The sequence below is a fragment of the Nannobrachium achirus genome, assembly GCF_963921795.1.
Source record: "Nannobrachium achirus genome assembly, chromosome: 1".
In the NCBI taxonomy this organism is placed as follows: domain Eukaryota; kingdom Metazoa; phylum Chordata; class Actinopteri; order Myctophiformes; family Myctophidae; genus Nannobrachium; species Nannobrachium achirus.
In genome coordinates, this window is record NC_137810.1 from 56,293,913 (window position 1) to 56,319,426 (window position 25,514).

Consider the following 25,514-nt stretch of genomic DNA (forward strand, 5'->3'; position numbering starts at 1 on the left):
TGATTGATTGGTTGAAGAGTTTATTAGCAGTTTGCAATAGAAAAAAGTACAGTTTCATGACAATAGGCCTACAAATCACTGGTACAAGGTCTGGGTCAACTAAAAGGAGATCCCATCCCAGTAAGCTTTTACGGCTTATTTACACAGGATTGACAGGAACCACTTGTTGTGGGCTTCCCCTTTATGTATCTCATACAACATTGAAAGACAGACGGATAGTACAGTCTAGGTTGAACACTTGAACATGTTTAGTGGAACTGCCTCTGCAGGTGTTGTGATCGTGGACATCCTTGACCTTTCGATTGAGTGAAAAGTGTCTCATCATCATTCTCATCTGTCATCTTACTTACCCCGTTCTCCCCTGGCCTGGCCTAGAACCAATACATTGACACGATTATATTGATGTGTGTCCACTAGTGAATCTATACCAGCCTGAGGTCCAGCATAGACTGCTAAACAAAGCGTCTGAAATATAAAATACGTGTCTGTGCTGTTTTATTTGCTACGTCAGATGCGCTCGGTGATTTGATTGGTGGAAGAGCTGACGGGTCATAGTTGAACTTCCGTGTCACCCTGTGCGAACATGGCGGTGAGTTCGACTGATTCTCCTCTCAAATGGGAACGTTTCACCATTATAACGTCTAAACAATGATACATAATTATGTTTCAGGTTGAGGGTGGCTTTGTTCTTTGAACTCACTATGGGAAGAAAAAACATCACCGTGTAATTTGAGACGCAAATATTTAACCCAGATACATGCTGCTAACTGTTAGCATGCAGCTAACCCGGTGTTGCTGTGTGTGTGTATGTGCTGGTGGAATAAATGACGCGCGTGTGTGTGTCCTCTTGGTCTGCAGGATAAAGAGAAGAAAAAGAAGGAGAGTATCTTTGACCTGTCAAAATACATCGACAAACCGATTCGAGTGAAATTTCAAGGAGGTCGAGAAGGTGTGTGTGTGTGTACTGTGTAGCCTAACATTAGAGCTGGAAGCTAAGGCTAGCCAAGCAGCTAGCTGGTGCTGCAGCCACAATGTTGGGTTGTGTTAATGTTATTGACATGGCCTACCGACCGTGATTATAAAACAATGAATGCAATGCAAAGTTGTCATTGGACTTTATAGTCTAATGACAACTTTGTAACTATAGAACTATAGTTCTAGAATTAGAAATCGTTGTGTGTACTGTATTCAAATCCTGTGGTCCTCAACATGTGGGTACTCAGGACCCAAATCATTTTGGGGGGTCCCCAGATGAATAACTAATGTGCAACATTGTTTTCTCACTCAACGATAAACAAACCAACATAAAGTTTAAGTGTAGAGGGTATCTACACATTTATAAAGTGACAATTAAAAGGACTTTAAATACCTTTTTTAGTACCTCTGGTCAAACATTGGTCAAATTGTCAAATATTAGAGGATGAAATTGTGAAAATTGCAGATCTACATGCTCACAATGCGAGGCGTTGTGAGCATGTAGATTGGCTATTTTCACAATGTAATAGATCTAGTCAAACTAAATGTAATGCCATTGCCAACTCTTACAATTCCAAGTGCTTGTGCAGGGTGGGGGGTCCCCAGTTTAAATGATTATTTTGTGGGTTGCAGCCTGAAAAGGTTGAGAACCAGAGTTCTGATCTATTTGTTGTTGTACTGCGTTCACAGCCAGTGGTGTACTGAAAGGATTTGATCCTCTGTTGAACCTGGTGTTGGATGGTACGATCGAATACATGCGAGGTATGTAGGGAGAGACATATAGTCATTTTTTTCTTTTCTTTTTTTTTTGTTGCTATCTGAATGTATTAAACAACATCAAACTCACCAATTTTGCGAATCGATGGAAAGCTTAATTATCCTCTTTCTATCTGCAAAGTGTTTGTTTCAAATAATCCACCTTAGACATGTTATGAGCTACTTTCTGTCAAGAAATTACTAAGAAATTAGTATAGCCCTTGTGGGAAGTCACTCAACGGTCCTGTGTACCACCTGGTTCTAAATGTCACATAATGCAGGAGGCGGCAGGACGTTGCGACAAGCACTTCCAAAGTTCAACAAAAAACATGCCTGCTTGGATTTATTGACAGAACGTAACTCATAACATGTCTACGGTGGATTTTTTAGGAAACAAACACTTTGCAGATAGAAAGAGGAAATAAATATCCCGGTTTTCAACATTGACTAGAAAATTGTCCCAGTTTTCGCCTGAATTAAAATAATAGTAGCTGTTTTCAGTGGTTGCATAGACATGTATCATGTTCTTTTCATGAAAAACATGCTCACCTGACCTACCTAACCAATCAGAAAACATGAACAAATTCATTGCATGTCTGAATATGGTCTGAATTCAACGCTGAGGCTTTTTGTCAATCAATCACTGCCTGTATGTGTATTTTGCTAATGTTTTTTTTGTGCAGCACTTTGTAAACCTCGGTTGTAAAATGTGCTATATAAAAAAGTGGATTGGATTGGATTGTATGAGCGCGCAAAAACGTTAGAGAATGAGCGCGCGCGTGCGTGGTGACCGTGTGCATTGCTTTGTGGGTCACGGTTTTAGGGAACAGTGGTTCGCGTTCCGGTTTGAGCGGCTGAATATATGGTCACCCTAATTTGGTCCCATGTGTAGTACACTCAAAATGGGGGTCCTTGAAATTCAAAAGTTTGAGAACCCCTGCTGTGACTGCTCATTGTTTAAGTGTCACCACTTGAACCGCTGTTTTATTAATTTAACTCTTCGAGTGTGAAAATGTAACCAAATGGACTTTGTTTTGCACTCTCAGTTACAAAGGGACAAATGAACAAAACCTGATAAATTCTTCTCCTGTATCCATTCCCTCCTCCGTCTCCATACAGACCCAGATGACCAGCTCAAGCTGACAGAAGACACAAGGCAGCTGGGACTGGTGGTCTGCAGAGGAACCTCTGTGGTGCTTATCTGCCCCCAGGATGGCATGGAGGCGATACCCAACCCCTTCATCCAGCAGCAGGACGGCTGATTTATACTCTGTTGCGTGTCGGTGTCATGCGTCAAAAAATAGGCGATCTACAAGCCGAGGCGTGCGCTGAGCTTGCAGATAGGTGATTTTCGGCACGCGGCACCGACTCGCAATGGAGTTTGACTGAGGCTTAAAACGGACTAGACACGATCCCATTCTATACATAACATGCATTATGCAGTTTGTGAAACGTTGTTTTAGTTTCACAACCATAATTTTAGTTTTCTTAAATCACGTAACGGCAATTATGTACATATGTCAAAGCAAATTCAAGTTGCGTTGAGTCATATGTTGGTTGGAAAAAAAGACACCTTTGTTTCTATTTGTGTTGTGGAAATTTCATTAATAAATATTTTGAGTTGTAAAGAGCCTAGATGCAGGGCAGTGTCTATAGTTCCATGTTTTCTTTTTATCTAAAATAAGTGAACTTTTTACTGTTCTTTGTTTTGATAATAAAATACCCTTAAAAACTCATTGGTCAGTTGTGTGTTCTCTTGTAATTTAAACGTGTACCTGTGTGAGTTCAAAAGACATCTAGCTGGTAGCATTTTTGCATATCATACTCTAAAGGTACTCTCTCATAGTGATACTTATGTATCCAGAGTTGAACAGCCTTTCAGGAAGCGAGGTTTTTGATTGCGATCTAAGTTAACGTGTATTATAGAGATAAAGGGAGTGTGTGTTGTGTGTGGAGATAAGCTGTTCTGCACACTAACAAAGAGACAATTGTATTTACTGCATCAGCTTGGAAGCTCTATAAGCTGGGTGAGGTAATGTAAACTGAAAGGTGTGTCTTCTTCAATTCGATCTTAAAACATGGCAAAGCAAATGTATTTGTAAAATATTGCTCAAATTGCACAGTTTTTAAAAAGCAAGTACAACTGACAATGGAGTAAAAACAATGTCTGTATTTACGGTATCTTTACAGACTGGGGAACTGGTGGTGGTAAAACATTGCTAATATTAAAATCAGTGCTTTGTAATGTAGATTACTCAATTGTCATCTGCCTGTATGTCTTTATTGTATTTTCTTTATTTTATGTTTATGTTTTATTCTTTACCCCGAGTGGACATCTTAAAACAGTGAATACAGATCATCTAAAAAAGAGAAAATAGAATATTGTGTAAACAAGCATTGATTGATTGATTGAAGGCTTTATTAGAAGTTTGCATAGGAAAAAGTACAGTTTCATGACGGTACAGTTCACTGGTACAAGGTCTACTAAAAGGAGATCCATGAAAAGACTAAGCTTATTTCAACAGGAAACCATTAAAGTATCTCATATAACATTGAATGACAGACAAATAGAACACAGTACTATGCAGTAGATATGTAAAGAAAAGGAAAAAAGAAAAGAAAACAGTAAGTCTAAACAAACAGTAAGTAGCCTATATGGAAGGGGCAGGGGAGGGTAGGGTTGGGCTAGGTTTTTACCAGTTGCGAACGAAGCACACACATCATTACAGAATACAGATGCCATAGCACCCCAAATCATAACTGACTTCGGAAACTTCCCACTTTTGACTTCAAGCAACTCTGACTTTAGAAGGTTGACATTTCTCTATTATAAATCCTTGTTTTGAGTGGTCTTGTGTAATATTATCTTTTGAAATATGGACATTTGATATTCATGAGCTGTATGCCATGAAAAGTCAAACTTTTAACAAAAGGTTTGGAATAATTCACTGAAAGTGCAATGTATCTAGATTAGAATATATGAAAGTTTCAAGAACATTTACTTTTTCACAATATTACATGTTTTTAGATGGCTCTGTAGATGAAGGGCTTTAATAGAAAGAAAGCCCTCTAGGAAGGCTGTAATCCAGGTAAAAGAAGACTATGGTTGTGCCAACCGCAGTGAGCCCTGGGCATGGTGCCAGGGGGCAGAGAGAGAATTCCAGGAGGTTATGCTCCTCCTCTGCTAGTGTTCAGTCACTGTGTCAGGGGAGCATGGCCAGGCTGCATGTTGACGAAGACTGAGCTTTCCATCCTTTGGATACGTTCTTTCCCCCCTACGCCCTACCCCTTGTGTTTTTTTCTGTTTCTGTGTGTTTTTGGGGAGGATGGTAGTGTTGGGTGTTGTTATTTACTCGAGGATTATGGGAATAATCACAAGAATCGGACAAATGCCTGTGTACACCCAGGCGTAACCAAAAATACGTCCCTGCGACCAGTGGGGATCCGGAGCTGTGGGAGGAGGACAAATTTGGGATTTCTACCCGAACTAGATAAAGGCGACTTGTCCCCAGACCCAGAGACACAACACACCTTGGCAGAGGACCTATTGCCACCTGTCGCTTCTTCCATCCATCTATCTATCTTGTCGGCATCGTTGTCCTCCACTGTCTGTGAAGAGAGGGATTTTGTGAATGTCAGCGCACAGAGGTAGGCTATCCTATCACACAGGAGCGGTGAGTGAGTTTAGTTGTAGAACATAAAGCCGTTATTGTTTTATGTCCCTCTGGGGCAGGGCGCACCTGGCTTTGATGTGCGTAAACGCTCGGGTGCGTTTAGCTCATGTCTCCAGGTCTCCATAGGTGGGCATTATACGCCAAAAAGCTGTAACAAACATAGTGATACAAATGTTTTTACTTTTAACTTACTTATATCATTTAAACGGGTGGCAAGATGGCCTCCCTCAACTGTTTTACGCGCTCAATAGCCTGAATGCCAACCAGTGAACCTGCAATCAAAAAGCAAGTTTATTAAAATGAGGTGGTTGGCTTCATTGCAACTAGCCCTGAATACATGACTGACTATCATGTATATGATAGTCATGTATTCAGGGCTACATTGCAACGTGCTCATCATGGTGCTTAAATAGTCTTCAAGTTGATCTGACCAGATCTTACTGCGGTGAAGTTGGATTCAGGTTGGATATTCACCCAGATGGATATTCGACATTTTTAGGGACCGTCCACAAATTACAGATTGCATTTTAAAAAAAATGCAATATCTCCTAGAAAAAAATACCTGGACACACCAAAATACATCACAAGGTCCATTGGACATTCCTACACGATGCACACATTTTATTTTGAAATTTTCCCTCAAAGTGTATTTTTGACGTTTTTTTGAAATCTAAGAAATTGAATAACCTTTTGGTCACATGACTTTTTCAACAAAATCATGGTTCAGATCATTTGTTAGGAAGTCCTACATGATGCACACCTTTTATTTTGAAATTTTTCCTCAAAGTCTACTCTCTAAAAAATTTTGAAATCTAAGAAATTGAATAACTTTTTGGTCACATGACTTTTTCAACAAAATCATGGTTCAGATAATGTGTTAGGACGTCCTCCATGAGGCACAAATTTTATTTTGAAATTTTCCCTCAGTGTATTTTTGACGATTTTTTGAAATCTAAGAAATTGAATAACTTTTTGGCCAAAAAGTTATTCAATTTCTTAGATTTCAAAACATTTTAGAGAGTAGACTTTGAGGAAAAATTTCAAAATAAAAGGTGTGCATCATGTAGGACTTCCTAACAAATTATCTGAACCATGATTTTGTTGAAAAAGTCATGTGACCAAAAGGTTATTCAATTTCTTAGATTTCAAAAAAACGTCAAAAATACACTTTGAGGGAAAATTTCAAAATAAAATGTGTGCCTCATGGAGGACGTCCTAACACATTATCTGAACCATGATTTTGTTGAAAAAGTCATGTGACCAAAAAGATATTAAATGTCTTAGATTTCAAATTTTTTTAGAGAGTAGACTTTGAGGAAAATTTTCAAAATAAAAGGTGTGCATCATGTAGGACTTCCTAACAAATTATCTGAACCATGACTTTGTTGAAAAAGTCATGTGACCAAAAAGTTATTCAATTTCTTAGATTTCAAAAAATCGTCAAAAATACACTTTGAGGGAAAATTTCAAAATAAAATTTGTGCCTCATGGAGGACGTACTAACACATTATCTGAACCATGATTTTGTTGAAAAAGTCATGTGACCAAAAAGTTATTCAATTTCTTAGATTTCAAAATGTTTTAGAGAGTAGACTTTGAGGAAAAATTTCGAAATAAAAGGTGTGCATCATGTAGGACTTCCTAACAAATTATCTGAACCATGATTTCGTTGAAAAAGTCATGTGACCAAAAAGTTATTCAATTTCTTAGATTTCAAAAAATCGTCAAAAATACACTTTGAGGGAAAATTTCAAAATAAAATTTGTGCCTCATGGAGGACGTCCTAACACATTATCTGAACCATGATTTTGTTGAAAAAGTCATGTGACCAAAAAGATATTACATTTCTTAGATTTCAATTTTTTTTAGAGAGTAGACTTTGAGGAAAAATTTCAAAATAAAAGGTGTGCGTCATGTAGGACTTCCTAACAAATTATCTGAACCATGATTTTGTTGAAAAAGTCATGTGACCAAAAGGTCACTCAATTTCTTAGATTTCAAAAAATCGTCAAAAATACACTTTGAGGGAAAATTTCAAAATAAAATTTGTGCCTTATGGAAGACGTCCTAACACATTATCTGAACCATGATTTTGTTGAAAAAGTCATGTGACCAAAAAGTTATTCAATTTCTTAGATTTCAAACATTTTTAGAGAATAGACTTTGAGGAAAGATTTCAAAATAAAAGGTGTGCGTCATGTAGGACTTCCTAACAAATTATCTGAACCATGATTTTGTTGAAAAAGTCATGTGACCAAAAAGTTATTCAATTTCTTAGATTTCAAAATTTTTTAGAGAGTAGACTTTGAGGAAACATTTCAAAATAAAAGGTGTGCATCATGTAGGACTTCCTAACAAATTATCTGAACCATGATTTTGTTGAAAAAGTCATGTGACCAAAAAGTTATTCAATTTCTTAGATTTCAAAAAATCGTCAAAAATACACTTTGAGGGAAAATTTCAAAATAAAATTTGTGCCTCATGGAGGACGTCCTAACACATTATCTGAACCATGATTTTGTTGAAAAAGTCATGTGACCAAAAAGTTATTCAATTTCTTAGATTTCAATTTTTTTTAGAGAGTAGACTTTGAGGAAAGATTTCAAAATAAAAGGTGTGCGTCATGTAGGACTTCCTAACAAATTATCTGAACCATGATTTTGTTGAAAAAGTCATGTGACCAAAAAGTTATTCAATTTCTTAGATTTCAAAATATTTTAGAGAGTAGACTTTGAGGAAAAAATTCAAAATAAAAGGTGTGCATCATGTAGGACTTCCTAACAAATTATCTGAACCATGATTTTGTTGAAAAAGTCATGTGACCAAAAAGTTATTCAATTTCTTTGATTTCAAAAAATCGTCAAAAATACACTTTGAGGGAAAATTTCAAAATAAAATGTGTGCCTCATGGAGGACGTACTAACACATTATCTGAACCATGATTTTGTTGAAAAAGACATGTGACCAAAAAGTTATTCAATTTCTTAGATTTCAAAAAAATTTAGAGAGTAGACTTTGAGGAAAAATTTCAAAATAAAAGGTGTGCATCATGTAGGACTTCCTAACAAATTATCTGAACCATGATTTTGTTGAAAAAGTCATGTGACCAAAAAGTTATTCAATTTCTTAGATTTCAAAAAATCGTCAAAAATACACTTTGAGGGAAAATTTCAAAATAAAATGTGTGCCTTATGGAGGACGTCCTAACACATTATCTGAACCATGATTTTGTTGAAAAAGTCATGTGACCAAAAAGTTATTCAATTTCTTAGATTTCAAAAAAATTTAGAGAGTAGACTTTGAGGAAAAATTTCAAAATAAAAGGTGTGCATCATGTAGGACTTCCTAACAAATTATCTGAACCATGATTTTGTTGAAAAAGTCATGTGACCAAAAAGTTATTCAATTTCTTAGATTTCAAAAAATCGTCAAAAATACACTGAGGGAAAATTTCAAAATAAAATTTGTGCCTCATGGAGGACGTCCTAACACATTATCTGAACCATGATTTTGTTGAAAAAGTCATGTGACCAAAAAGTTATTCAATTTCTTAGATTTCAATTTTTTTAGAGAATAGACTTTGAGGAAAAATTTCAAAATAAAAGGTGTGCATCATGTAGGACTTCCTAACAAATTATCTGAACCATGATTTTGTTGAAAAAGTCATGTGACCAAAAAGTTATTCAATTTCTTAGATTTCAAAAAATCGTCAAAAATACACTGAGGGAAAATTTCAAAATAAAATTTGTGCCTCATGGAGGACGTCCTAACACATTATCTGAACCATGATTTTGTTGAAAAAGTCATGTGACCAAAAAGTTATTCAATTTCTTAGATTTCAATTTTTTTAGAGAATAGACTTTGAGGAAAAATTTCAAAATAAAAGGTGTGCGTCATGTAGGACTTCCTAACAAATTATCTGAACCATGATTTTGTTGAAAAAGTCATGTGACCAAAAGGTTATTCAATTTCTTAGATTTCAAAAAATCGTCAAAAATACACTTTGAGGGAAAATTTCAAAATAAAATTTGTGCATCGTGTAGGAATGTCCAATGGACCTTGTGATGTATTTTGGTGTGTCCAGGTATTTTTTTCTAGGAGATATTGCATTTTTTTTTAAATGCAATCTGTAATTTGTGGACGGTCCCTAAAAATGTCGAATATCCATCTGGGTGAATATCCAACCTGAATCCAACTTCACCGCGGTCCAGAACTTTGTTTATTTTCTGTGTATGCATGCAGATGAGATCAGTCTGATCAGATAGTAATATCAAGTGAATTTCCCAAGTCTGGATTACAGTACTGTAAATGGGACATTTAGGCACACGAATATCCCGCCCATGCATGTTATTGTTGTTTGAGGACAGCCTCGGGTCATGACGCTTGCATCACTGTCTGTGATGTAGGCCTAAAATGTGCCAGGTCAAAACAGTCCATGTATGCAGTTCCGCTGGGAATACGCACGCCGGTGTTTCCTTACATCTCGTTGTGACTGTACACAGTAGGCTACACACACAACCTACTATACTGACATCCTTTATGTCTTCTTTGACCTGTTTTTTTTTTTGGTGATATCCAGTACAGAGAATGATAGCCTATATTGTCGCCGTCCCCTCTCAGTCTCTCTCTCAAGGTGTGTTTGGGGCAAATGCGATAGTCAAGACAGTGGAGTTGAGGCTGGTGCTATGAAGAGTGAATCCACCATGGAGCTGAAGAAAGATGGAGAGAAGTGGTCCTCTACAGGTTCCTCTTCTTCCTCTAAGCCTGGCTGCTGCAGAGGCATCCTCCTAGCCTTCCTCCTCGTCTTCCTCCTTCTCGGGGTCACCGTTGGCCTACTCATAGGTGGGTCAACTTACATTTTCTCAATATAGTATCTCACGGATGTGGCATGGAATGTGTGGATTGAGTTATGTTTTCATTATGAATAGGCCTATTGCTGTGCTTTACACGAGAGGAACAAATCATGAATGAATGAATGTAATAAGTAATGTGTAATCTTGTTTACAGTGTGTTCAATTCAGTGTAAATCTACAAAGCCACACAATCTCTGCCAGGCTTTTTCGCTTGTTGCATGTTTATTACAAACAACATTTGTAATAGTTTATTCTAAAAAGGAGATGATGATGTGCTTTATTCTCTAAACCAGTGGTTCTCAACCTTTTCAGGCCGCGACCCCCAAAATAATCATATTTTAACTGGGGACCCCCCACCCTGACGAGCACTAAGAGTTGAGACATTACATTTTGAATAGCTCGGTTGTATTGTGAAAAATAGCAGATCTACATGCTCACATCGCCTCGCGTTGCGAGGCGTTGTTAGCATGTAGATAGGCTAATTTCACAATTTCAGTCTCTAATATTTTGACAATTTGGCCAATGTTTAATTTGCCATTTTAGATGTGTTGTAATGTTGCACATTAAGTTAATCATTTGGGCACCCCCCAAAATAATTTGGGGCCCCCTCTGGGGGTCCTGAGAATCACTGCTCTAAACAATAACATTATAAAGTGTATGTTTTTGTAATGGTGAGCAATGAACATTACGTTTTTTCATGGATGTATAAAATCCTGTATTATTATTATTATTATGTCTTGTGTCATTTTCAGCATACGTAGTGAGGGAGCAGCATTACTTCACGGAGACGGTGGAATTAAAGGGTCTGAAGTATGACCCCAAACTGCAGGACGAGGACTCTGGATACTCTATAGTGCTGTCCTCAGTTTTAAAGAACAAGGTTAGAAACAACTGTCTTTCACCTCTCAAGGTGCACGGTAATAACTGACTTTTCATTCACTACTGCAGGGATCTTCAACGTTTTCAGGCCAAGGACCCCTTAGTTGAGAGAGATATGAAGCAGGGACCCCATTATATTTTCATCGTTTGACAGCATGATCATCAGTTTATTTTGGATTCATGTCAATTTGCGTTTCAGATATTTAACCACTTGAACCGTCAATACTTTATAAACTTGACCTTTCACTCTGTACTTAGTCTGCTCTTTTCCCCCTCTACACCAAAGCTCTTTGCCAAAAATAGCCGATCTACAAGCTCACAACGCCTTGCAGCACGAGGCGTTGTGAGCTTGTAGATCTGCTATTTTTGGCTAAAGTTCGCAGAATATGGACACTAGGGTTCAAGTTGTTAATATAAAAAAGAAGAAAAAAAACTTTCTATCACTCAAAGATTTGGAGGACCCCCTGTAGTAACTCTGAGGACCCCCTGTTGAAGACCCATGCACTACTGTGTTTAACTGTGAACCCCCCCTGTATTCTTGCAGATAAAAAATGTCTTCATTGCCTCATCAGCATCACATCACTATGTTGATTGCAGTATTGTTACCTATGGGTAAGTAAGAACAAAACAGTGGTAGCTATTATTTGTGTAAAGAAGTGTAAATCTATCTATCTATATAAATCTATCTATCTATGTTAATAGATATGAAAAACCAAATAAACAATTGTATTCTAAACTGTAATTAATACTGTATGGATTGCTGAAATTGATGCTGCACAGTACAAATGTATCCGTATATATACAATTATGCCTTGTTGCACATTCTATAAATCCAGAAACTAAGCTACGCTCCACTGCTCATGGGGCCTTATCTTTATCCCATTCGTTTTTAGTATTTCTTTTAATTCCATTATTATTATCATCTTATCTTTCTTGTTGTGTGTTTCTCTTGTCTTTCTAGTAACATCAACGATGACGTGCTGGCAACGTTTAGGCTGGTCTTCAAGGTATCTAAGCTCCAGCCATACAGTGAGAATTTTGTCCAGGATTTGCTGAGAGCGGGTCTCAGTTCAGCATTGCATGGGAAACCCCTGGTGGTGCCGGAGTTTGGAGAGATCAACTCTATCATTTTACTGGGTACTTAAGCTTTAACGTTTTCAGTTGACTGTATAGTAATAGATCCAGTGTGATCCAAGGGTCTCCAATTGTATGATGTTAGAATGACTCTTCATACATATTACATAATATGTTGCTGAAATAGGGTAATAGTTTTGTTGAATGATTGGATGTATGTAGCATTAGCATAAATAACTTACCGTTATCTTATTATCTGTTTTTCAAAGGGGCCAGTGGAAAGTCATTCTATTCTATTGGAGATGAAATGATGTGTGAGTATTTGTTCTACAAGTGTCACTATACAGTCAAATGTTGTGTTCTTTATCTGTGTGTTGCTGCTTGTTCTAGCCACTAGCAGAAATTGCCCTGTCTTCAAAATGTTTTTGTACATACTGTAGGTTTATGCTATATTTATACTTTAGCAGGTCATAGTTTATACATTTTAGCTTAAAGCAGGCTTTTAATGATGTCTGTTTATTTTTATTAATATGGATGAAAAGTCAATTTTAACTATGTAGCTTATGTCGACAATGGACAACAACATGTACTATACATTATAGTAACAGTGGTGTAACATAACATAACTGTATGTCCCTCAGGTGCAAATTTGCCTCCACAAGGGAGTTGAAACGGCTCAGCTATGCACTCCACTAGATTACCTTGTTTGCGTCAACACTCAACTTGTTTAGCTACTCACCTGGCTGACACTGCTGTGCTCTCCTGTCTCTAGCCAGATGTCCTGCCAACACCTTTACCTGTGACAATGGGGAGTGTGTCACCAAATCCAACCCAGAATGTGACTTCATCTCTGACTGCGCCGATGGCTCTGATGAAGCTCGCTGCGGTGAGTGTCTCTTCAAACTTCATACTCACCTGGTCACTTGGTTTTCAGTTCTCATTTTCTCATGATGATATAAGGTATATATTATAGCATAAATACTATAGTATATATATACCCTATATTACATTCTGATGTGATATGCTGTAGATGTTAATGGCATAATATATAAAGTACCATTATCAGTGGCAGCATAAACAAGTCATACTGTAAATAAGAATCATTTGATACTTGAGTCCAATCCAATCCACTTTATTTATATAGCACAATTTACAACGCAAGGTAAAAGATCACACCAGTGTGAATTGAGTGGTGATGATGATGATGATGATATAGACCCACATGATGTCACAGGATAGAGACATACCACATCAGGATTTGGTATTTGATACCATGGAAAAACACTTGGAAAACGTACAACATCAGTATTTGACTAGTCCTTGCCCGTGGTTGTGTTGTGTACTGAGGTGAAAGTATCGGCTCGTAGGATAGCAGGATTTAAGATGTATCAGTGATCTCCAAATCTGGGCACTGTTTCGCCCGTTTATGCCCATATTATATGGTGTTCCGTGATGTCAGTCATCTCCAAATTTGTTCACTGTTTCAGCATTCGGGTATATCAGATTTGGGCTCTGTTTAGTATCAGTGATGTCAGTCATGAAGTCATCCCCAAGTGTGGGCACTGTTTAGTATTGGTGATGTCAATGATGCCCAAATGTGGGCTGACTGATGTCCGTCAGTGGCATTGTTTCAGCATGCGGCTGTTACCATGGTGGCAACCCTGTTTAGTATCAGTGATGTAAGCATGCAGACAGGCGACAGACGGACAGACAGACATTCAGTAAATTAATAGTTATAGATACAATGGAAATACACTCAGACATACACGCATTGTCAATGTCACGTATTGACAATGTCACATATTGGTGCGGTTAGCACCGCTCAAAAAAAGAAAAAATATATTAACTCTTTAAACAGTAATGAATAACTCTTTCACATCATTTAATCTCTCTCCTTTCCTCCCTCTATCTTTGACTGCCTCCCTCTCGCCACCTCTCCAACTCTCTCCCCCTAGCCTGCGGCACCCGCCCTGCCATGGGAAGTCGTGTTGTGGGCGGAGAGGATGCTCGGCGCGGGGAGCTACCGTGGCAAGTTAGTCTGAAACTCCACGGACGTCACACATGCGGAGCCTCCATCATCAATGAACGTTGGCTAGTCAGCGCAGCACATTGTTTCGAGAGGTATGCTACCATTACGTCAATCACCGGTAATGCAATCTACAAGTCATCTTGTAGTTTTTTTTTAAAGAATCATTGTAATGTTGCATGCTATTAGAGGTAGTGGTGTTTTCATATTGTTTAAAGCTCTTTCCCTCTTTTGGCGGTGACGCTTGGAAATTTAGAGACGTGTTACTACTCCTATAACAATTATAATCTCTGAGAATGTTTTCACATTTGGATTCCTAGTTGTAGTTTATCATTGACAAAACAGGGACAATCATAAAGTCTGTAGACCAGTTCCGTGCTTCAGAGTAATATCACTCTATTTTGAAACGTGCAATTGGGTGAAGTTGCTGGGGTTACATTTAATATATGCATTTATCTTACAGATTGTAACATTTATCAATTTTGATAGATCCTTACAAATCAATTACTTTAACCCTATATACATGGTATATTTGAAAATAGAAAATCTAGAGAAGTGGGGTGGGAACAAACTTGGGGTCGGGACCCCAAGTGGGGTCCCCAAATTATTTTGTGGGGTCCCCAGATGATTAGCTTAATGTACATTTTTTGTTCTCACTCAACGGTAAATAATCCAACATACAGTATAAGTGTTTACAGGGTATCTGCACATTTATGAAGTGACAATTTAAGGACTTTCAATACCTTTTTAATACCAACCTCATGCTGCGAGGCATTGTAAGCTTGTAAAGCTAGTAGATCGACTATTTTTGGCAAAAAGGTTTGTAGAGGGAAAAGAAGTATTTGTCGGCTCAAGTGGTTAAATGTCTGAAAATACACATTACTCCAACATGATGACAGTGCTGTCAAACAAGTCTGTCATTTTTTATCTGCAACACAATTTTATACAATAATAGTGGGGGTCCCTGCTTCATCTCTCTCTCAGCTAAGGGGTCCTTGGCCTGAAAACGTTGAAGACCCCTGGCTTAAATATTGTCCTTTTCATCTCCCTCGCTGTAGGGATAATGACCCCAAAGAGTGGTCAGCCCTGGTGGGGGCCAACCTGGTGAGTGGCGAGGAGACCGAAGCCGTCTCCATCAACATCAAGTCTCTGACGGTGTCCCCGGACTACGACCCTATGACCACAGACAACGATGTGACCGTGCTGGAGCTGGAGACTCCTGTCACCTTCAGTCCTTACGTCCAGCCCATCTGCCTGCCCTCCCCATCACACACCTTTGTCCCAGGACAGAACTGCATGGTGTCAGGGTGGGGGGCACTTCACCAGTTCACCTGTGAGTATTTCAGAGTTCACTCATTTACTTATTCCTATTCTGAAGGATTAGCCCCCCCCTCCCCACAAACCCAATTGTGATGAAACATATTTATGGAATATGTGAAAGGCAATTGACTGACTTCTATGTAAACAGTTTGTTCTGCATGTCACAAAAACCCTATCCGATCACCTACAGTCCACAGTCTGTTCAGTTATCCATACCCTAAGCCAGTGGTTCTCAACCTTTTCAGGCGGCGACCCCCAAAATAACCCTATTTCAACTGGGGACCCCCAAAATAAACATATTTTAACTGGGGACCCCCAGTTAAAATATTTTGTATAACACGGTTCTATTGTGAAAATAGCCGATCTACATGTTCACAATGCCTCGCATTGCGAGGCGTTCATGTGGATCGGCTATTTTCAACTTTTGAGTGAGAAAACAATGTTTCACATTAAGTTAATTATCTGGGGACCCCCCAAAATAATTTGGTGACCCCCCCTGGGGGTCCCGACCCAAAGGTTGAGAACCACTGCCCTAAGCGAGAGAATCTCGTTTGTTGTATTGGTATTACCGTATTCGTTATTGTTTGTTGCCAAAATTCATTAGCCCTTGCTCTAAAAAGTCCAGCCCCCCCATAGCCCCCCCCCCCTCCCCCCAGTCACAATTCTCTGGAGCCGTCACTGTGCTAACCTCTTGTAGAATGTAAATTCAGGCTTCTTGAAGCATTAAATGTATATTATACATTAAGTAACCGGTGCATTGTGTTGTTCAGGGGAAGTGCCTCCTGCACTGCAGAAGGCAGTGGTGAAGATCATAGACACCAAGATGTGCAACAAGTCCTCCGTCTACAGAGGAGCTGTCACTCACAACATGATGTGCGCTGGCTTCCTGCAGGGCAAAGTGGACTCTTGTCAGGTCAGTATGGGTCACATAGTGTAGTGGTTCTCAACCTGGGGGTCGGGACCCCCAGAGGGGTCCCCAAATTATTTCAGGGGGGGCACCCAGATGGTTAGCTAAATTTTAACATTGTTTTGTCACTCAACAGTAAACAGACCAACATACAGTATTAGTGTATATATGGTATCTGCAAGTGACAATTTAAGGACTTTAAAGACTTTTTCAGTTTTAGTACCTCTGGTCCAACATATTGGTCAAATTGCCAAATATTAGAGTCAGAAATTGTGAAAATAGCAGATCTACATGCTCACAACGCCTCGCGTTGCGAGGCGTTGTGAGCATGTAGATCGGCTATTTTCACAATGGAACAGATCAAGTCAAACTAAATGTAATACCAACTCCCCAGTTCAAATTATGATTATTTTGGGGGTCGCGGCCTGAAAAGGTTGAGAACCACTGACATAGTGTAGTGCGCCTGCATGCTTATTAAGAATAGCCCACATTGCAGAGTTTCAGTCGATTCATTTTAATGTAGTACTTATTCTGCATCTAGCGACCGAGAAAGCCTATACGTTGTTATACCTTTAATACCAGGAAATGCATCTGTGTCATTTTAGATGTTGCTAGTATGTATATAGCTATGTATATAACAACAGGATTCTATTTTAAATCCTTTTAGAAAGCAGTTTTATTTTAACCCATTTTGTCCGATTTGAAAATTACCCACATATTACCCACATATTTCCTGGAAAACGTATTACTCAGCCTCTGTAGCAGCTAGAAACAAAATTCCAAAACTATTTGATAGCTTACACCTTTGGCTTTCATAGAAGATTTCTTCAAAAGATAATGTACTACATACTGTACATACACAACAATGTGTTCCCAGCCTGAGGGGTAAAATCACAAAAATGTGTTCCCATCCATAATGGGAATCAGCATCAGGTCTAAATGGCCTAGGGCGGATAAAATATATAATCAAGCAAAATAGGAAATTATTTTATTTGTGTGTTATATCAGCTGAGATTATTTTCAGCTACCAGGCATTCCCATAAAAAAGGTCATTAGTATTAAATTACAGTACAGGCTATCTGCTTACATTTGATGACAATACTTTTTGCTTTCTAGGTGAGCTTCTCTATAAATACACAGATCAGTGTTACTTTCTTTTGTTATTTGGAATATGCACCCAGGATTTAAATTGCACAATGACACTGGTTACGCCCTAAAAACCTACCTGTGGGCTGTTCCTTGACTGTGTCGTCATAACGTGGGCTGCTGACGTGAATGCAGAACTAGGTTGAAATGGGTAAACCTTTCCCTGCAAATGAAGATGATGCGAAAATGATGATTATTATCTGCATCCCACTCAATTTACAATTTAGGCATTTAGCAGACGCTCTTAATCCAGAGCAATTTACAATAAGCAAGGTAATACATCAATACAATAGCAAGGTAATATATCATTACATCACTCCAGTTCAATGTAACGCATCACAGGAGTATTCATTAAACCCATACTGTGTAAGTTATTTTTTATATCAGCTTTGACCATTATATCTTTCACAATAAACATTCATAAATGTGTTTTTGACAACTTCTCAAAATACAATTAAATATAGTTTTAAATTGAATTTGGTCTACCTGTTCATCTATTGAGATATTTAGATCCTGTGGTTGGTTAGGACCACTAGTAGTACTGCCTAAAGGTGAAAAGGCAATATCGCCCAGAATAAGCAGTCGTGCTAGTGACTATTGGCACTAATTACTGCACAACAGTGGTGGGTGTTCGAATCTTGGGCAGGACATGAAAGTTATAGGACTTTTAAAAACAGTTACAAAGTGCTTAAAAAACAAGCCAAAGCAACACAGAAACAAGAATATATAGTTAAATATAAAAAGGGTAACACTAAGAAAACACTTATACTGCACTTATCAAAGAAGTCCGTTAATCACAGATCCTGTCTTGTATTTCTTCACCAGGGAGACTCTGGCGGACCCCTGGTGTGTGAGGAGGCCCCAGGCAGGTTCTTCCTAGCTGGGGTGGTGAGCTGGGGTGTGGGCTGTGCCCAGGTCAATAGGCCCGGGGTCTACTCCCGAGTTACCCGGCTCCGCAACTGGATTCTCAGCTACGCTGACCCCAGCCTGGTCCCTCATCAAACCCCCCAGGGTGCTGCTGTATCAGTTACTGTGGGACGAGCCTACAATAAGCCACCTCCACCCAGAACCATAGCTGCAGAGGTCACCTCCCGATCATCCCAAACTGGTAATGTCCTGGGAGACCACTTTTAAAATCAACATATGAACAATTGTTATATATACTGTAGATCAGGGTTCCCCAATAGGCGGCCCGTGGGCCATTTGCGGCCCGCGGGGGGCTACTGTCTGGCCCCCACCAACCCCAGTAATAATGGTGATATAAGAGCAGCAACAACACTAGTATATCGTTGTTGTCGGGTGGAAACCTCTCCAAATTTGTATGTTCTTTCGCAAAGTAAAGCCCTGCTTCATCATACAAGGCCGTCGCACAAAAGTAGTGAAAACAGCAGATCTACAAGCACACAACGCCTTGCAATGCGAGGCGTTTTGTGCTTGTAGATCTGCTGTTTTCACTAGTTTAAATCATTTTTAAAATGATAAATGCAAAACAAACAGTTTTGGACATACAAGATTTTCACCCGACAACGACGATATCTGAACTGTCGCTGGAGTAGCGGGAAAGCCACCGTCAATGGCTTTCCCCCTGCAATGTTGTGGCCCTCGGCTTGGTACCCTAGAATAATTCGGCTCTTGGGGAAAACTAATTGGGGAACCCTGCTGTAGATAGACAGACAGACAGAAATACCTTTATTGATCCCACAAGGGAAATAATAATAATGTATTAATCACTAGTCCTGTGCCCGGGGGTGTGCGATGAGGCATTGAATTTAGGAGTCTCAGAAGTAATGTTGGAGAACCCAAACTGGTGCCCGTTGGGCAGAATAGTAACCATTGATGTCCAGTTGTGCAATACCCGTTGTATCTGTCTGTCTGGCTGGCACTCTTTGCCAGACCCATGAAATGGGTAGGCCTACATAAGCAAATGTCGGTCTGTCTGTCCGGGTTTTCTATATAAAGGGTATATATGATGATGACATGATGATGACATGCCTACAAAAGGCATGATGTCATAAATGATGATGACAGACAGGGGGTCTGGCACAACCAGGTTGACCTGGTCTAGTTTATTCCCATATACCTGTATGGTGTTCCGTGTCCAGGCCAGTCTGTGAGGTCATCTCCAAATTTGTGCACTGTAGTGATGTCAGTCAGTGATGTCAGTAGGGCTTAGTTGATGTCAGTTGCGCATTGTTACCATGGTGGCGACACTGTTTAGTATCAGTGATGCATGCAGACAGACGGTCAGATGGCAAATTAATAGTTAGATTGCAAATTTGATAAACCAACTATAAATGTTACCACGGTTACACCGATTTGACAACTCACACATTATGTTGTTTGTATCTCAGCTTCGAACTGCAGTGGGAACTTCCAGTGTAGTGCCAACTCCTGCATAAGCAAGGTCAATCCAGAGTGTGACGGGGTTGCAGACTGCCCAAACCAGGCTGACGAAAAGAACTGTGGTGGGTTACTCCTAACAAGATCCAACAAATAATAATATGGGAAATAAAAGGAAAAATTAACAATCTTTTTGCATTTCCTTCAGATTGTGGCGTTCGCCCTGCACTGGGCTCCCATAGGATTGTGGGTGGCATAACTGCTCGGAGAGGGGAGTGGCCCTGGATCGGCAGTCTCCAGTATCAGAGAGTTCATCGTTGTGGGGCCACACTCATACACAGCAAATGGTTGCTCACTGCGGCACATTGCTTGAAAAGGTACTGTCTCCCTCATGCACACAGCTGTTTCAGCCGTATACTGTATTGTACATAAACACAGACCTTTTGCGTGTGAATGGCATTATTTTTGGATTTTGCATTTGTTTTAATTGAATAATTGAGTCAATATTATGGACGTTTGAATTTAGTTTGTCAATCAATCTTTCTTCAAGGGACTCATTTCATGTCAACATAGCCTATTTATTATTATTATTTTTCTTTTTTAATATAATTTTTATCCCACGATTTTTGCAACCCATTTTCACCCAGTGCCAATTGCCTATGTAATCCTGGGCTCTGCTCTCCCTCTGCCGTGCCTGGGGAGACCATGGACTGACCTCATGCTTCCTTCAATGCATGAGGAGTCCAAGTTGTTTCTTTTCACCTGACAGGGGGGATTTCCCCTGGATGGACGTAGCGCGTGGAAGGAACACGTTATTCCAACCAGTTCCTTTCCCCTCCATCCGGCGCCCATGTCAACATAGCCTATGACAGACAAATAAATATGGTGTCCATCTTGCAAGACAAGACGAGTACTATGACTTCTGGCATATGAGTTATTTCTAAGTATTGTAGGTGAAATTAATCTTCCAGTCATAGTATTTTCCTAGACTACTGTAGGAAAAGGATTAAAAGAAAAAAAATACAATTATTAGACTTATCCTTTTAACCACTTTAACTATCTCTTCCTCGAAAAAAGCCAATCCACAAGCTCACAATGAATCGAGACACAGTGCATTGTGAGCTGGTCATTTTTGCCGAACATTCGCCTATTTCGAACGTTGTTCATCTATTATGACATGCCCAGTACAGGAACGCTAGGGTTCCAGTGGTTAAAATGAGTTTTCTTTTATCCCCATCCCCATCCAGCAGTGACACCAACCCCAACCCCGCTGGCTGGTCGGTGAGCCTGGGCTCGGTGCTGCGCTCTGGGGTGGGAGCGCTGGTCATCCCCATCCAGAGGGTCATCCTCCACCCAGGCTTCAACAGCACCACCATGGACCATGACGTGGCTCTGCTGGAGCTGGCCGTACCGGCCTCCATGTCCTACACCATCCAGCCTGTCTGTCTGCCCTCAGCCACCCACCGCTTTGTCAAGAACGCAGAGTGCTACATCGCAGGCTGGGGATCCATGAGGGAAGGAGGTGAGTGAGAGATTAGATTAATATTTCAATTATAGTCGATCAACATTCACAAGAAAGACGCGTTTTTGGTCGAAAAGTCATTTATTTTTGGGGAGTGAAAGGTTCATGACCACCTATAAATGAGACCGATTCCGGATAAGCGGTTGAAGATGGATGGATGGATGAACTGCAAAATCATAATCATTGATATAAATGAAAAACACCAGCATGGAGACCTTGGTTCCTAATTCCTAACTTGACAGCCAGGGAACTCCAACAAACATAATTGGTACTATTTGTGAGTGGGAACTGGGAAGCCGCCAGGGATTGAGTCCTTGTGCTTCCATTAGTGACTCCTACAGGTTGGTGCGGGTGCTTATTCAGCAGGGAGAGGACCTGGGGGAGGGGTAAATCGCGCTCTTTCGAACGACCATCATTTCGACCAGAGGGTTAGCGACTCACTCCACCACGGAGGTTAGGGTTAGAGTAGGGTGTCGAAAAGATTACATGTAGTAACAGCGACACGCTCCCCTAGGGAAGTTAGCGATAGCGTACCCTCCACATGCATTATGCTCTCTGGGTGAAACTCAACTCAACTCAAACATTATTTATGTATCACATTTAACATGACCTCTGGTAAACCAAAGTGCTGTACAGGTTAAAAACAAAATAATGCAATATAAACAATGAATTACACACAAACAAAACATTAGCTCCAGTAAGGGGAAAGTATAGGGTTCCATCAACGGTCACTGAAGGCCAGGGAGAAGAAATTATTCTTTAATAAAGATTTAAAATTAACAATCTACTGGGCAGCTCTGGTAGGTACGGGCAATTGTTCCATAAACATTTGGATGTCTACACTGTCCCCAAGCCAACAGGGGGTTTTGACTGTAACATGGACCACAATACACACAGTGAACTGGCAATGACTAAATTGGGGAAGAAATGGGCAAAAAGAAAAAAGCACGTAAAAACCAAAATAGAAATACATTAACACAAAACCAATCATTTTGGCCGTAATTTTGTTCTTAACCAAAAGTAATATTTTCATTCCTTTTCTGTCAACAGGTTCATTGACTAACCTACTGCAAAAAGCTTCAGTGAACGTCATTGACCAGTTGGACTGCATGCAATCCTACAGCACCGGGCTGACCTCCAGCATGATGTGTGCTGGCTACATGCAAGGAGGACGGGACACCTGCCTGGTAAGATGTGATGTACAATGTGGCACTGTCATGTTCTTTTCTCATTCAGGGTTCAGGAAACACGCTGGCCATCTTGGTGGTAAAACAGACAGCTTATCCACGAGTTTCCTACGCCCCATAGTGCATTGCGCAAACGTTTGCATCGATCTTCCGGCGCCGATTTACAAGCTCTCAACGGGTTGCATCTGCGACGCGACGTGAGCTTGTATGTCTGCTGTTAAACCCGGAAGTTTAGTCCGGATAGTCTCCAGTAAACTCCCGCGGAAACTTGTGGATAGAGCACCTTAACACCAGGCACGTGCACACATAGACATCAAAGGGGGCTCAAGCCCCTGCCCTTTTATCTGTCTGTAAAAAGTGCCCTCTCCAGACCATAAATGCAGTTTCTAACATCCACTGCACGTCCCTGCTTAAAGGACCACTTCACCTCTGGGACAACCAGATCTTATTTTATGCAAAATGCATCATTTGACCAGTTGTAGCATGCTGAAATACAAAAATATCTAAAAACAGAGATTGAACACAAAAAACATCTCAGGATTGTGTTGATCGTGTCCCAAACAACAATAAAATAGGATCTGGTTGTCCCAGAGGTGAAGTGGTCCTTTAACACCACACGCAAAGATTATCCTAGTGCTCTGGGAAATGGGGCGATGGTGTAGATAATTATTTTAGAGTGGATAGTTTAGACTTTAGAGTGCACCTGACTGACTTTTTAAGTACTTCTAAGACTTGCTTCTGGACAGAGATCAGGTTAGCATAACTTAGCAAAGTCAGTTGTTGCAACCCAGATTGTTTACCCAATCTGAACGGTAGAGTAAATTAATAGAACTAGCCCTTACCCGTTCAAAGATATGAGCTCCGAAATGATGTGCAGTGTGTGGGTTATGGGATGTGCACTGTGCACACAGTATATGAGGGATGGAAAGTAACTTTAACTGGTGCTTGCATGATAATATGTAGGAGCATCAATGTGAGAAATACCCGTTTCGTTTAATGGCTACAGAGATACTGTGTCGTCGCCCCCCCCACACACACACACACACACACACACACACAGCTGGTTAAACATGTTGCCTCATGCTAGATGCAGAATAGATATGCCTCATGCTAGATGCAGAATAGATATAGATGCACCATAAAAATGCTAATATACAGCATACGATTTGTGAAAGTGACAAACGGCCTTCACAGTTATGTCAGGTGTGTTCATATGCTGATGGTGATGCGATTTCAGATCAATTGCTCCAGCCACCGAGGAGAAACGCTGGGACAGACAGACAGACAGACAGACAGACAGACAGACATTCCCAAAATTATAGTATAGATACACAGTAACTAGTACATCGGCAGTGGTTGGAGGAGGTCTTCCTACTTTTACATCGAGAAATGCAGACCTTGATGATACGACATCTACTGGTTATCAATGTCAGTATAGTTAATTGACGGCACCGGATTGGACACAAGATCCACTGTCATCTTTACTGTACTATTGGACATTGTTGCAATTACTTCTCTCTGTCGGGAGAGTGAGACAATAATCATAAAAGTTTATCTAATCTTGTAAAGCACTTTCTTCCTCCTCCAAACGTGCTATACAAATAAAGGTTTATTATTATTATGTCATGGCTTGATGACACATCAGCAGTTATAACATGTATCAGACATGACAGATTCAAATCTTATTATTCAGGAGTTCTGCTACACTTAAAGTGAGAACTGCTTATCTGATGGGAGAGAGTAGAGTTTCCTCCCCTAGAACTACGTTGTTTCCCTTCTCGCCCTCTCAGTCTCTGTAATCTTCTTATGGAAGTAAGCCAGATGCATTCCTGTCTCGGTCAAAGCACCTGGCATCCAGTAGCTATCCAAGTGACATTTTCTTTTTGGTCCGTCTCTCTCCCCAGTCGACCATTTTATTCTCTTTTTTTCTTTGCATAGACAGGAGAGAACAATGTTAAATATGGCTGATAACTTGGTGCAGGTTTTAGTACTTGGTGCCCCTTTCGACTCCCCTGTTTTGACGGTGTTATCTCTCCCATGTCTTTTTTACCTAGGGGGACTCTGGAGGGCCTCTTACATGTCGACAGCGCAATGGCCAGTGGTTTGTTGCCGGGGTGACAAGCTGGGGCCACGGCTGCGGACGATTTGGTTACCCAGGGGTGTACACACGTGTGACGGCCATCAGGGAGTGGATATCGAGATACCTGCCTTTCTGAAGTCATGCAGAAAGGAAACGATACACAGGGAAAATCACTACATTCCATGTGGAGACCGATGAACTATCCTGGTGCTTCTTCTCCAGAACACTGTACTGTACAAGGACTTAAGTCATGCTAATGGACTGAGTCAGCATGTTGCGCATTGTATTTAGTACATACTGTATAGGCAAAGAAACACCATTGATCTGACTCACTCCTGTCGTGTGTGATCTACTGCCCATGGGTGCTGTTAAAACTGTATTAAGGTGCAATTATCTGGCCTGGGACCAACTTCTCTAATGTGAACTGGAGATACGAGAACCCTACGGAAACGTCATTCTGAACTCTGGCCAATGGACTTCCTATTAGCACATGCATAATGTTGCGTATTTATTTCAGTTATTTATTGTCATAACATTCATTATGCCATGTAATTTGTGTGGGCTTTGGAATATATGTGGTTCATTTATTGGTATTTTGGCTTCTTTTTGCATCCATGTTTACAATGAACTGTGATAAACTAAGCGGAAACGTACTAAAAGCATTCACTAGCAACTTGTTAATGTGTGTTAATTTTAATACTGTGAAAAAAAGGTTCACGTTAAGGTCAACTTTAAAGACTTGGAAATGATTCACAGGTAAAATCAGATCTTAAAA

The 25,514-nt window shown here is 40.0% G+C and overlaps 2 protein-coding genes across 2 annotated transcripts; both read left to right on the top strand.

Annotated features, from left to right (window-relative positions):
- The first annotated feature begins 566 nt into the window (after positions 1 to 566).
- lsm7 (LSM7 homolog, U6 small nuclear RNA and mRNA degradation associated) lies at positions 567 to 3,467 on the top strand. The gene is made up of 4 exons (XM_080722188.1): positions 567 to 589; positions 859 to 949; positions 1,666 to 1,737; positions 2,851 to 3,467. Exons 1-4 carry the CDS (start codon positions 584 to 586, stop codon positions 2,991 to 2,993), a joined length of 312 nt encoding a protein of 103 aa, XP_080578314.1. The 5' UTR covers positions 567 to 583; the 3' UTR covers positions 2,994 to 3,467.
- Positions 3,468 to 10,103: 6,636 nt separating this feature from the next.
- tmprss9 (transmembrane serine protease 9) lies at positions 10,104 to 25,059 on the top strand. The gene is made up of 15 exons (XM_080721214.1): positions 10,104 to 10,247; positions 11,011 to 11,138; positions 11,682 to 11,749; positions 12,099 to 12,274; positions 12,481 to 12,525; positions 12,984 to 13,097; positions 14,167 to 14,332; positions 15,296 to 15,570; positions 16,328 to 16,470; positions 18,436 to 18,718; positions 19,962 to 20,075; positions 20,159 to 20,327; positions 21,201 to 21,472; positions 22,523 to 22,659; positions 24,714 to 25,059. The coding sequence occupies exons 1-15, from the start codon at positions 10,109 to 10,111 to the stop codon at positions 24,873 to 24,875; spliced, it is 2,391 nt and encodes a 796-aa protein (XP_080577340.1). The 5' UTR covers positions 10,104 to 10,108; the 3' UTR covers positions 24,876 to 25,059.
- Positions 25,060 to 25,514: the final 455 nt, after the last annotated feature.

Coding starts and splice junctions, on each gene's coding strand:
- lsm7 (XM_080722188.1), top strand. Junction 950..1,665: donor ATTTCAAGGAGGTCGAGAAG/GTGTGTGTGTGT, acceptor CTGCGTTCACAG/CCAGTGGTGTACTGAAAGGA. Junction 1,738..2,850: donor TACGATCGAATACATGCGAG/GTATGTAGGGAG, acceptor GTCTCCATACAG/ACCCAGATGACCAGCTCAAG.
- tmprss9 (XM_080721214.1), top strand. CDS start 10,109: ATGGAGCTGAAGAAAGATGGAGAGAAGTGGTCCTCTACAGGTTCCTCT. Junction 13,098..14,166: donor CTCTGATGAAGCTCGCTGCG/GTGAGTGTCTCT, acceptor CTCTCCCCCTAG/CCTGCGGCACCCGCCCTGCC. Junction 18,719..19,961: donor CTCCCGATCATCCCAAACTG/GTAATGTCCTGG, acceptor TTTGTATCTCAG/CTTCGAACTGCAGTGGGAAC.